General features: G+C 36.1%; 1 protein-coding gene across 1 annotated transcript in view; it reads left to right on the forward strand.

Annotated features, from left to right (window-relative positions):
* TENT2 (terminal nucleotidyltransferase 2) overlaps positions 1 to 14122 on the forward strand; it is a 72170-nt gene that overhangs the window by 13648 nt on the left and 44400 nt on the right. The window contains 3 exon segments of the mRNA XM_030323705.1: positions 12835 to 12952; positions 13040 to 13063; positions 13066 to 13135. Of these exon segments, the coding sequence (XP_030179565.1) occupies positions 12835 to 12952; positions 13040 to 13063; positions 13066 to 13135 (212 nt within the window).

Raw genomic sequence — 14122 nt, forward strand, 5'->3', positions numbered from 1 at the left:
GTCAGTGAGGCTGCTACAAGTAGACACAGAAGGAAATATACCAGCAGAGAGCTGTTTGAGGCTGGGGAGATGTTTTATTGAGTGGGAACCCTCAATATAGTAGGAACGCAAACAAACAGGTGGGGGCTTATTTTTAGTTGTGTTAGGTCCATAAGGACTCTTACTGTGCAACAGCCAAACTCAGGGATTCTTTTTCTTTCTCATGAAGGTTATGATTCTGAGACTTCACTGTATGAATTTGAGTAAAGGCAGATGTAGGGAAGTTATTGTAGTGTTCTGTTCTAGGTGAAAGGGAATTATACCTTGAATTATGAAGTGCTTGTAGAGCACTTCACATTAGGAAGAGAAATTGATGGATTTAAGCTTTATTTGGGAATTCGAATTTATAGGATTTGGTGATGGATTATATTAGGTCATCCAGGCCTACTTTCACAAGGAGTGTCTTGTTCATTTTAGAATGTCTAACACTCCTGGCTTTCAGCTCACTAGATACCACTAATCCCATTATGAGAAACAAAAAAGTCTACAGACATTGCCGTCTTACCTTGGGGTAGAATTGCTCCTGGTTGAGAACCACTGAATTAGAGAAGAAGATACTGAGAATTTCAGGCTTCTACATGGATTCATGGTAGTATCATTGACTGAGATGGAACAAAATGGAAGAGTAGCAATATTTATGTGTGTGTGTGTGCTTAGTAGGGATTGGAGGAGAAACAGGAGCCTCATTGATTCTGTGGACATTTGTCTTTAATGTGTATTTGAAACATCACATTAGATATTAAAGATGATAGTTTAATATTATAGATCTGGAATTCAGAGGAAAGGTATTGACTTGAAATGTACATTTGGTAATCATTGGCATATAGATGGTAGTTGAAGCCAAGAGTGTGGATGTGATTGTTCAGGGAGAGAAGAGATCCTGGATTCAAGACTGAAATAGGTTGAGGAAAGGATGGGAAAACAGAAATGGAAATTAAAAATATATACAACTGTTTTGGGGAGTTTGGCTGTGAAGTGGAGGAGCTAAAGATTTGAAGTTGTAGCAAAGGATTTTTTAAATTTTTAAATTTTTATTTGAACCACATATAAATGTTTAGGGGAAAGATTTAGTGGAGAGAGGGGAAATTGACTATTCTGCCAGGAAAAGAACAATCATGAATAAGATTCCTCAGAAGATAGGAAGGGCATGGATCTTGCTTATGGGTGGCTTTAGGTAAGAGAAAAGCTTTCTGGAACTGGAGGAAAGGAGGGGAGGATAGGTATAGATAATAAGGAAGTTTGTAGATATGATATAGAGACATTAATATGGAGTTCCCATAGTTGAGTGGCTTCTTCCTGTTTTCTTTATGAATTATTATGCAAGGGCATCTGTTAAGAGTGAGGAGAATGAAGTGGGATGTCCAGGGTTTGAGAATAGTGGAGAGGGTTTGAAATAAAATTGACTGAGGGCAGGAAATCAAGCTGTGACCAGAGAAATAAAATAGAGCAAGACCAGTTGCTGGCTGGTGTTAGACGATTCACTTAAGATTGGTAATAATGAATTTATTGTAATAATAATGAGTCATCAACTGGTTCAGTTAGCTCCAAGGAGAGGTTTTGTTAGTTTTAATTACTTTGAAAATTCATATTCTGTGTTTTGAAACCTGAAGATTTAAGTTTTTGAAAATGAATACCCTTTGAGTTTACATTTTTCCTCCATTTTAAAATCTTTTGTCAGTTTTTTTCAAGTTGCTACATTAACAGAATTCTTTAAAATATCTGAATTACCTTTCTGAATTAACATTTATTTCACTCTAGCTTTTAGGTGAATATATGGTTGCCTGGACAAAAAAGAGGCTGTAGAGGAATCAAGAGTTAACCAAGCTCCTGAATTCTATTATAACTGTTCTTTGGAAATTCTGATTAGTTTGAAGATACTATGTGAGTTGAAGTAATTGATTTTGAATTTTTAGTTGAGATGAGGTTAGGCTGAGGTTTTCTTGGTACTGATTATAAAATAAAAAAGATGATTGTGAATTAATTATTCAAGGTATCTTTTATAATGTTTAATTTTGGAAAGGAGAAAATATGGTGGATCCTCTTGGCACCCTTGGAGGAACAGTTTAGGGACAGTTATCTTACAGATCTCTTAGAGGCTCCATGTTTAAAAAAAAAATTTTTTTTTAAATTTCAGTATTTCACTTTATTTAGAAACATTAAAAAAGGGGATAAAGTATTTGTAAAGTGTTGGCTCACTGAATTTTAAATACACTTGGCCACTGAACAACACAGTGGTTAGGGGTGCTAGCCTCCTACACTGTCGAAATCCTTGTATAACTTTTGACACCACCAAAACTTCACTGCTAATAGCCTGTTGACTGGAAGCCTTACCAATAACATAAACAGTCAGTTAACGTACATTTTGTATGTTGAATGTATCATATACTGTATTCTTAAAATAGGATGGAGAAAAAATGTTGAAATCGTAGGGAAGAGAAAATCCATTTATAGTACTATACTGTATTTATTGAAAAAAATCTGAGTATAAGGATACCTGTGCAGTTCAAACCTGTGTTATTCAAAGGTCAACTGTAGTTAAAATGCGTGTATGCCCACAACTCCTGCTAATCTTTTATTTCAGCTTTTTTGAGATATGATTGACAAATAAAAATTGTATATATTTAAGGTGTAACTATAATGTCTGTAAATTGTGATTTACCATAATCAACCTAATGTCCATCGCCTCCCATAGTTACCACACTTTTTTTGTGGTGAGAACAACTAAGATACAGTCTATTAGCAAATTTCAAGTATATAATACATGATTATTAAAAAAAATTTTTTAAGTGTTTGCTTTTGAGAGAGAGAGACAAAGACTGAGTTTGAGCGGGGAAGAGGCAGAGAGAGAGGGAGACACAGAACTCGATGTGAACTCCAGGTTCTGTGCTGTTAGCACAGAGCCCAACGTGGGGCTCGAACTCACAAACTGTAAGATCATAACCTGAGCCGAAGTCAGATACTTAACTGACTGAGCCACCCAGTCGCCCGCACAATACATTATTATTAATTAAAGTCACCATATTGTAAATTATGTCTCTAGAACTTAATCATCTTATAACTGGAAGTGTGTATGCTTTTATCAACATCACCCCATTTCCTCCATACCCCCAGCTCCTGATAATCACTGTTCTACTCTCTGCTTATTAATTTGACTTTTTTAGATTTCGCATAAAAGTGGAGATCATGCAGTGTTTTCTTTTTATGTTTAGTTTATTTCATTTACTATATTGTCTTCCAGGTTTATCCATGTTGCAAATGGCAGAATTTCCTTCTTTTTTAAGGCCAAATGATATTCCATGGTGTATGTATGTGTGTGTGTATGTATATGTATGTATACGTATGTGTGTATGTATGTTTATATACCACATTTTATTTATCCATTCATCGGTTGACATTTAGGTTGTTTTCTTATCTTGGCTACTGTTTAATGCTACAGTGAACATGGAAGTGCAGATATCTCTTTGAGATACTGGTTTTATTTCCTTTGAATGTATACCCAGAAGTGGAATTGCTGGATCATATGGTAGTTCCATTTTTTAATTTTTTAAAGTTTATTTATTTATTTTTAAGAGAAAGTGAGTGCTAGTGGGGGAGAAGCAGAGAGAGAGAATCCCAAGCAGGCTCTGCATGCTGTCAGCGCAGAGCCTAACACAGGGCCACGAACCCACAAATCGTGAGGTCATGACCCGAGCCAAAACCAAGAGCCAGACTTCCAACCAGCTGAGCCACCCGGGTGCCCCATATTTTTATTTTTTTGAGGAGTCTCCATACTGCTTTCCAGTGTGGTTGTACCAATTTACATTCTCACAGACAGTATGTGTTTCCTTTCCTCTGCATCCTTGCTGACACTTGTTACCTATGACTTTGATAATGGTCTTTTAACAAGTGTGAGAGGATATCTCATTGTGGCTTTGATTTGCATCTCCCTGATGATTAGTAATGTTGAACATCTTTTCATGTATCTGTTGACATTTGTGTGTCATTGGAAAATGTTTGTTCAGGTCCTTTGCCCGTTTTTAGATGAGTAGTATCTTTTTTTTTTTTTTTTTTTTAATTTTTTTTTTTTTTCAACGTTTATTTTTTTTGGGACAGAGAGAGACAGAGCATGAACGGGGGAGGGGCAAAGAGAGAGGGAGACACAGAATCGGAAGCAGGCTCCAGGCTCTGAGCCGTCAGCCCAGAGCCCGACGCGGGGCTCGAACTCACGGTCCGTGAGATCGTGACCTGAGCTGAAGTCGGACGCTCAACCGACTGAGCCACCCAGGCGCCCCTCTTTGCCCGTTTTTAAATTGGATTATTGATTAATTGATTGCTATTGAGTCATATGAGTTTCTCTATATTTTGGATATTAACCCCTTATTTGGTATATCATTTGCAAATAATTTTCTCCCATTCTGTAGATTGCTTTTTCATTTTGTTGACTGTTTCTTTTGCTGTGCAAAAACTTCTTAGTTTGATGTAGTCCCACTTGATTTTAGCTTTAGTTACCTGTGATTTTGGTGTCAAGTCCAAAAAATCATTGCAAGACCATTGTCAGGGAGCTTTTTTACGCTCTTCTTTGCTAAGGAGTTTTACTGTTTCAGATCTTACAGTTAAATCTTTAATCCATTTTGACTTGGCTTTTGTGTATGGTGTAAGATAGAGGTCCATTTTCATTCTTTTGCACGTAGATATCCAGTTTGCCCAACATTGTTGAAGACTACCCTTTTTCCATTGTGAAGTCTTGGTACCTTTGTTCAAGGTACCAGATAGGTTTATTTCTGTGCTCTCTAGTGTGGTCTATGTGTCTGTTTTTTATGCCAGTACCGTAGTATTTTGATTACTATAGCTTTGTAATATAATTTGAAATCAGGAAGTGTGATGCTTCCAGCTTTTTTGTTCTTGCTGAAGATTGTTGTAGCTATTCTGGATCATTTGGGTTCCATAGGAATTTTACCAATGTCTTTTCTATTTCTGTGAAAAATGCCATTTGAGTTTTGATAGGGATTGCATTAAATCTATAGATCATTTTGGGTCCTGTGAACTTCTTAGCAATTTTAATTCTTCCAATCTGCAAATATGGGATGTCTTTCTATTTATTTGTTGTCTTCGGTTTCTTTTGTCAATGTTTTATAGTCTTCATTGTGAAGATCTTTTGCCTCCTTGGTTAAACTTATTCCTAGGGCCCTATCTTTGTAATGTATGTGTCTGAAAAGTTTTGAAAGCTACTGAGATGTAAATTTATGTAGAAAATCTAGGCCAGGACTCAGCAGAAGAGGTCCTCAAGTGAAAACTTGTTTTATTTTGTTTTTCCATTCTTTATTTCTTGGCCAAGTTCAGTAATAATATATGCCTAAAAGCAGTCAAACTTAAGGGAAAGAAATCAGTAATTCAGACTGCCTAATCATTGTGCCAGTTGATAAATTAAGAAGACTACATTTTGTCCACACACAAAAACATAGTAATTTAACCTGCTAACAAGGAGTGTGTTATTTTTGACATGACATTTTCCTGATTCTATTTTATTTTAGTTAATTTTAAGAGAAAGGGAATTCAACATCAGTAATGAATTTAAACTTTTATTACTTATCTAACTGTATTTAGTAATTAATACCAACTTTTTCTTTTTTTTTTAAAGTTTATTTTTGAGAGAGAAGGAAAGAGCCCGTTTGTGTGCACATGCTGTGTGCACGAGTGTGAGAGGAACAGAGAGAGAGAGAAAATCTCAAGCAGGGTGACCCCCTGTGTGGGGCTCAGTCTTAAGAACTGTGAGATCATGCCCAGAGCCAAAACCAAGAGGTGGAAACTTACCTGACTGAGCCACCCAGCTGTCCCAGTACTGTATTGTAAGATTATGGCAGTCTTTGTGTCTGAGGGGAGAGAGCCTGAGAGAGCTTGAGAAATTGCCTGTTTTGTTGAAATGTTTATAAATTAATAACTAATGTTTTCTGTACCATACTTAATTTTATTTCCCTTGCCTTGATAGCTCATTACTGACTTGTGCTTGTTGTTTCAAATAGCAATTATGTTTAGTCAAAAGCCTGTCACCATTTTCATATATTATAGTGTGTGGTCAGGTCTTGGTAATCCCAGCTGATAGGTTTTTTTGCTTTCTTTTACCTGGGGACCCAGTGAACAGGGGCAGATATAGAAGCTGCTGAGGATGACATTAGGCTTTATTTATTGACACACTTAAAATTTTTTCTGAATCCCAATCTATACTTGTCCTTGATGGCTTGTGTTGACCTAAGACAGTGATAACTTGTAATTTGTTTGAGCCTGACTTTTAGGACGGGTTATAGTATTTTTTTAGGAAAAATGAACATTTATATTTGGAAGAAACAATAATATTTTAAACTGTATGTATATAAATCTTTTTACAGTTTTGAACATATATAACATTTACTTCTAGTAAAAAATAGGTCTTTTACTATTATTATTACTTTGAAGTTAAAGCAGTAGATCTTGGCAGGCAGCCTAAACAGGTAGTATTGTAGAGATTTAAATAACTTTAAGAATAGGGGGGCCTGGGTGGCTCAGTTGGTTAAGCGGCCGACTTAAGCCTAGGTCATGATCTCGCTGTTCCCGAGTTCCAGCCCCGCGTTGGGCTCTGTGCTGACAGCTCAGATCTTGGATCCTGTTTCAGATTCCCTGCTCTCTCTGTGTCCCTACCCCACTCACGCTCTCTCTCAAAAATAAATAAACATTAAAAAAATTTAAATAACTTTAAAGAATAATCTATTTTACGGATACTTTGTCGTAATTATTTTTTTAAACTAACGATATGGAAACAAAAGCAATTATTATATTTTTGAAGTTTATTTGTTTTGAGAGAGAGAGAGAGACAGTGTGAGTGGGGGGAGTGGCAGCGATAGAGGGAGAGAGAGAATCCTAAGCAGGCTCCACACTGCCCGCACAAAGCCCGATGTGGAGCTTGAACTCATAAAACCACGAGATCATGACCTGAGCCGAGACCAAGAGTCAGACTCTTAACTCACTGAGCCACCCAGGTGCCTGAGTGAAGCAAAAGCAATTAAAGAAAGTTCCTGAAGTGCCATTATTCATAGTCACCTTGGTGTTACATATATGATCTGAATATTTGATGCTTGATATTCATCAGCTGAGGAGAGTTCATATCCTACCTCCTTCCCTGCCCCTGAATTATTGAACCGTCTTGTGAAATATTCTCTAAATTTAAGTAGAAGTCTTACTTTAGCATATATGTGTATTAATTTTGAGTTTTGTCGCATTTTTACTCTATATTCTATATGGTGTTTGTTCTAAGATACAAAAACATAATTTGATAGTGAGAATCCCTAAGTAAATAGATAGTAAGGAAAATTCTTTTGTATAGAAACCTGTTAGATCTCCATTATAACAGTACTTGAAAGAGAAGAAATGTTTCCATGAGTGTAAAAAAGGGAAGGGAGCTAGTATATAGTATTATATTTTTCATATAATCATAAATTTTTTCATATGTGAATGTTTCTATATGAACACGATCATTCAGATGAAAGAATTTTTATATATAAAATTTCATTTGAGCATTGTTATAAAGAAATTTGTAACTTTTTGTTATCCAACAAATGTAATTATATGTAGGATAGTACCTGCTATCAGTTCTAGGATTGTGTTGATCTGCCTAACTGATTCTGTAGATCAGGGGATTGGCAAAACTTTTCTATAAGGGCCAAATAGTAAATATTTTAGACGTGTGGGCTATGTGGGGCCTCTGTTAAATTTTTTTTCTTTCTTTTTGAAGCAATCCTTAAAAAATGTAAAAATTATTTTATGTTACTGGCTTGTAAAACAGTTCAGAGACGGTTCTTTGGCTTACAGGTTATAGTTTGCCAATCCTACAGATGAATGAAACTTAATCATTCAAGTGTCATTTAAAATTTTAGGGGCGCCGGGGTGCCTCAGTCGGTTAAGCATCCACCTTTGGCTCAGGTCATGGACTCACATGAACTCGCGGTTTGTGAGTTCGAGCCCTGCATCGGGCCCCGTGCTGACAGCTTGGAGCTCGGAGCCCAGAGCCTGCCTCTCTCTCTCCCCTTCCCCTGCTCATGCTCTATCTCTCTCTGTCTCTCAAAAATAAATAAATGTTAAAAAAAAAAATTAAAAAATATTTATATTAACCACTTTACTGGAAACCTTCTTCAAATCTTTTATAAACTTGGATGCTTTTTATTATGGAAAATATCAAATATATACAAAAATAGAATATGGTATCACAGATCCTTATATCACCAAACTTTAAAAACTACCAACATACTGCCAGTTTTATTTCATCTATACCTCTCTCCCTCATTAGAGTCATTATATAATGACAAAATATTCACAAATATTTTCAATATTTTTTGTTATCTTTTTTATCATTTTGCCAATGCCATACTATCTTGTAAGTCTTGAAGGCAGGTAATGCAAATCCTCCAACTTTTGTCTTCTTCTTTGTGTGTGTGTGTGTGTGTGTGTGTGTGTGCGCTTGTTTTTTTGCCTTTCAAATAAAATTTAAAGTTATTTTCTTAGTTTCTAGAAACAAGCCTGCCAGGTCTGGTCTTGTCCCTTTTCTCTCTTCCCTTTTCTTTCTTTCTTTCTTTTTTCTTTCTTTCTTTCTTTCTTCTTTCTTTCTGTTTATTTACTTTTGAGTGACAGAGAGAGAGTATGAGCAGGGGAAGGGCAGAGAGAAGGACACAGACTCTGAAGCAGGCTCCAGGGTCTGAGCTGTCAGCACAGAGCCTGATGCGAGGCTGGAACTCACTGGCTGGGAGATCATGACCTGAGCCGAAGTTGGACACTTAACCGACTGAGCCACCCAGGTGCCCCACCCCCCACCCCCTTTTTAAATGTTTATTTACTTATTTTGAGAGAGAGAGAGAGACAGAGGGTGTCAACAGAGGAGGGACAGAGAGAGAGTCACCCAAAGCAGGCTCCAGGCCCCGATGCAGGGCTTGAACCCACAAACCATGAGATCATGACCTGAGCTGAAGTCAGACACTCACCCAACTGAGTCACCTGGCCTCCCATCTTTTCTTTTCTTTTGATTGTACTGACTGTATAGATTAATTTCAGGAGAATTAACGTCTTACTAGTAGTTACTTGATCCATGGGCATGGTATAGCTCTCCATTTGTTTAGGCTTTTAATTTCTTACATCAATATTTGGTAATTTAAATGTACAAGTTTTATATATCTTTTGGCAAATATATTTCTAAATATTTCTTGTTTTTTGCTGTTATTGATGTTTTTTAAATGCAGATTTCCGATTGTTTTTTGTTAGTACTAATATATATACACTAGTATAGTACTATACTAGTAACCTTAGAAACTTAAAACATGAGAAAAAATGCCTTGGCTTGATATATTATGTTAAAAATTCCATTAATCTTGTGGACATGTCTTTGTGGTGTGCTTTATTATCTGTAGGAGTGTTACTCTCTTCTGTTTTCTTATTAAAACTTTGTATGGGAATTGACCAGAATCCTCTTTAGGCATCATTTCTTCAAATTTTTTTTCTTGCCTCTCATTTGCACCTCCTCCCTTTCTGAGATTCCAGTTTTCCGTTAATTTGTATTTAACAAATACAAATACAACTGAGGGATCTTTTCCTGTACCATTTTTATGAGGGTTGGTCAGGCTAGCTTTCCTGGGTTTATGGCTTTAGGACTTGTCTTCTGTTGTTATGTAGTATTTAAGAAATATATTTTCTGAGACCTTTTCTCTCCTTTTATATAGAGTAGGATTTTTCACCCTCTGCAATATTGGCATTTTTGAGTTAGATGACCTTTGCTGTGAGGAATCAACCTATTCAGGGTAAGATGTTTAGTGGCATTCTGGCCTCTATCTATTAGATACCAGTGATGAACCAATGGCACCTCTCTTCCCCCCAGTTATGGTAACTAAAAATGTTGCTAGGCATTGTCAAATGTCCCCGTGGAGTCAGAATCATTGTAATGCTACACTGTCTTTTCTTTGCCTCTAATGACTCTTTACTGTTTATTTTAGATTTCTCCTCCTTCCAGTTTCTTGCTTTGTTTTAGAAAGGAGCTTTCACTTTTTTTTTTTTTTTTTTTAGATTTCTGATATTTCTGTGATCCTCTTACATTTATCTGTGGACTCTTGCATATAGCCTGTGAAACTCTCCCCCAGTTTTGATTGCTGTTCCACTCTGAATTGGATTCCTTAATTTGAGGAAGGGAGCAGGAAGTAGTACCTATGGGCAGTTTGATTTCTGGATGGTCTGGCTTTGGGACTGTCCAAAAATTTTTTTTTCCTTTTTTTCTTCTTATTTCTGATACCATGTAGGTCTTGGTACTATTGGTATTTGGTCCCCTCTGCTCATATTTTAGGGTCCATGAGTAATACATAGTCATTGTATTGTATTTGTTCACTATGTTTTATTTTGATTTGGTTTGGTTTGATCTGTTTATTTAATTCTCCTAGTTGCTTTATCTTTTTGGAGGGAAGGTTATTAAAAAGTATTAAAATATTAATGTTAAGGATGTTAATATTATCAAAGTGATATTAAAAAATTATGTCTCTTTCATCGCCAAGTTGCCCAGACTGCCTGTCTTCTTAAAATGTGTAATCTAAACATGATAAAAGGAAATGTTTTGTTTATTCACTCTTTTCTCAGTCTACTTAAAAATTTTTCTTTTATTTTAATTAAAAAACTTATTTCTAGTTGAAGGATAGCTGATATTATATTAATTTTAGGTGTACAACATAGTGATTTGACAATTGTATATATAGGAAATGCTCACCACTAAGTATAATTACTGTCACCATACACAATTATTGTAATACTACTGACAGTATTTCCTGTGCTGTACCTTTCATTTCTGTAACTTGTTTATTTTGTAACTGAAAGTTTGTACCTCTTTTTTTTATTAAATGTTGTATCTTAATGTTTATTTTTGAGAGAGAGAGAGCGTGTGTGTGTGTGTGTGTGTGTGTGTGTGTGTGTGTGTGAGCAGGGGAGGGGCAGAGAAAGAGGGAGCCACACAATCCAAAGTAGGCTCCAGGTTCTGAGCTGTCAGCACAGAGCCTGATGCAGGGCTGAAACCCACAAACCGTGAGATTATGACCTGAGCCGAAGTTGGACGCTTAACCGATTGAGCCACCCAGGCACCCCTGAAACTTTGTACCTCTTAATCCCCTTCACTTATTTTGCCTATTCCCTCACCTTCTCCTTCTGACAACTACCATTTTGTTCTCTGTATATTTGAATCTATTTCCTTTTTTTGTTTTGTTCATTTTAAGAAAACATTTTAAATGATGGGTGGACTTGTGCCTGGACTCTGAGGAAGGCCTAGAGAAGGAGAGGCTGAAAATGCAAGAGAAAGATGAAAAACAGATGGAAATATTTGTGCTCTGGAGTGACCAGAAGGCTTGGATACCAAAGTATTGGTAGAGGGATGAACTTTGAATAGGGGAAGAGAACAGTTTGTCTGACAGAAGAGGGAAGGAGATGAGATTTTATTTTATTTAGATATGTTAGTTTGCAAAAGGTTGCAGTTAGGAAACTGAGGAATGTCACATCTGGTATTTTCAATTTGCGTAGTAAACTTTATGTAAAGTTATTTGCTAAAGAAAATGAAGTAAGTATAGGGGACTTGAGGAAAGTAGTAAAGATTTAAAATGGTGATGGTGTAAAATGAGAGCAAAATCTAACCAGAGGCATGGGTGTCTTAGTGATGGTAAGGACCAACCCTGGGCTAGACCTTAAAATATAAATTTGAAAGATGCCAATTTTGTGATTTAAATATTTTTTTCAGCTTCATGTTAGCAACTGAGATGTAAGAGCTTAGAAGGTGGTTGTTTGTTTAGACCTAAGATTAGCATTTTGCAGGACAGGAGTCAGAGCTTCACACGGGAATAATGTTAAGGCATGATAAAAGAGTGGTTCAAGGGATGCACTCTGGGGTATAGACTGGGTAGGGAAGGAAATCACACCATTCAGGTGTTGATGAGCTCAGAGAAAAGAAAGGATTCAGTGGAATCCAGGTCTATTAAATTTCAGAGCTAGAGAAATTCTGTTTTATTGTAAAGACCATGTTATGGCTGTGGGATTGTAAAGCTGGGAAAAAATGTTGGAGTAAGAAAGTTCAGAAATGGTGGGAATATGTTGTGATACATAGCGCATTGTAGATGAGGAAATTACCTGTGATGATGGCAAGAGTTGGGTTGAAGGGGGAAGTGTGAATCAAATAGGTAGATAAACAAGAAGATCTAACTGTAGATGGCAACAAAAAGACAGGGTTCAGGCCAATATTGTAAGAATGGGGAATAAGGGTGGTTTGCATGAAAAAAGACAACCAGGGGCTTCTAAAGTTTGTTAGTGTTTGTTATTGGTGGTATAAATATCAGGGGTTAGGCAAAACTTGTTTTTTAAAGGGACAGACAGTAATTGTCTTATACTTTGCCACTCACATGTTTCTGTTGCGTATTTTTATTTATGTTTGTTTATATAACCCTTTAAAAATGTAAAAACCATTCTTTGCTCATGTGCCTTCCCAAAACAGGCCGCAACCAAAGATTATAGTTTGCTGTCCTGTGGATTATATTCTTTAAGAATTATCTGTGACCAGTTGTACTTTTTTGTGATTAACCAATGATACTTTACTTGGGAAAAGTTTGTAACTATTTTATTTACTAAGTAACTATCATTACTTGAGTGACAGTAGTTTGGAAAGTGTAAGGAGATCGTATGTATTCATTTAAAGATACCTTTGGTAGTGTTGTTTTACACTTCTTAGTATGGTAATTACGTTTATGTTCTGAACAAAATTTTACTTTTTGTTGTGGTGGATTCAAGTTGAGTCAGCAGATACTGGAGTTATTTGAAGCATGTCAGCAGCAAGTAAGTGATTTAAAGAAGAAAGAACTGTGTCGAACACAGCTGCAGAGAGAAATTCAGCTCTTATTCCACGTATGTTTTCCTATTTTGCATGCCCTTTACATATATATGTTTCCTATTTAAAATTTTAAATAATACTTTATAATCTGTTCTATTTCTCTAGAAAGCAGACTTTTTTTGGTTGGGTCCTCTTAAATGGATTTGGTACTCGGAGCAGTGATGGTGATTTATGCCTAGTTGTTAAAGAGGAAACCAGTAAGTAATGAAAACATTTGTTCAAGTGTTAAATAAATATAAAAATCATTGAAGAAAAAACTTGTTTTAATTGGTTCTTTGGATTGCTGTTTATAGTAATTCAGGAAAAACCCAGGAAATGCTTCTTTCTCTTTTAAGGGCATATGCACATGCACACATAAGCATACAGGATTTTAGCATTAATTTATTTTTAAGTTGTTAAAGTGAGATGGCTTCAACTGTGTTTTTAAAGAGCTCTACCTCTGTTTGCTTGGATTGATATGTTGCCAAGATGCAACAGACATGAAGAGAATGTGTTAGTATTATCCTGATATAGTAAAACCTTGGATTGTGGGTAACTTGTTCTGCGAGTGTTCTGCAAGATGAACAAACATTTATTTAAAAAAAATTTTTTTAATGTTATTATTTTTGAGATAGAGACACAGCATGAGTGGATGAGGGTAGAGAGAGAGAGGGAGACGCAGAATCCAAAGTGGGCTCCAGACTCTGAGCTGTCAGTACAGAGCCCGATGCGAGGCTCAAACTCACGAGCTGTGAGATCGTGACCTGAGCCAAAGTTGACACTTAACTGACTGAGCCACCCAGGTGCCCTGATGAACAACCTTTCTAATAAATTTTAACTTGATTAACTAGTGAGGTCTTGCAATACTTGTAGTATGTGACACCAAATGTCACGTGATCACAAATGAGCCAATGGTTCTTGAAATTCGCTTTGACATAGCAAGTGCTTTGGATACAAGCATGTTTTTAGAATGAATTATGTTTGCAAACCAGAGTTTTACTGTACTTCCTTTCCATTTAGAATGATCAACGATTCTTCTTTTAATCTTTTCTCCCCCCTTGAAAATGCTACGGGGTTTGGAGTTCTTATTTGTGAATACAAAAAGGGATTTCACTGACATTTAAAATATTTTTTAAATATTTGGCTTGTTTCTTTTATTTTGTTTAGCAACCAAATTTTGTTATTTAGTATTATGTTTGTTTGAGTTTC

The sequence above is a fragment of the Lynx canadensis genome, chromosome A1 (assembly GCF_007474595.2).
Source record: "Lynx canadensis isolate LIC74 chromosome A1, mLynCan4.pri.v2, whole genome shotgun sequence".
Taxonomy (NCBI): domain Eukaryota; kingdom Metazoa; phylum Chordata; class Mammalia; order Carnivora; family Felidae; genus Lynx; species Lynx canadensis.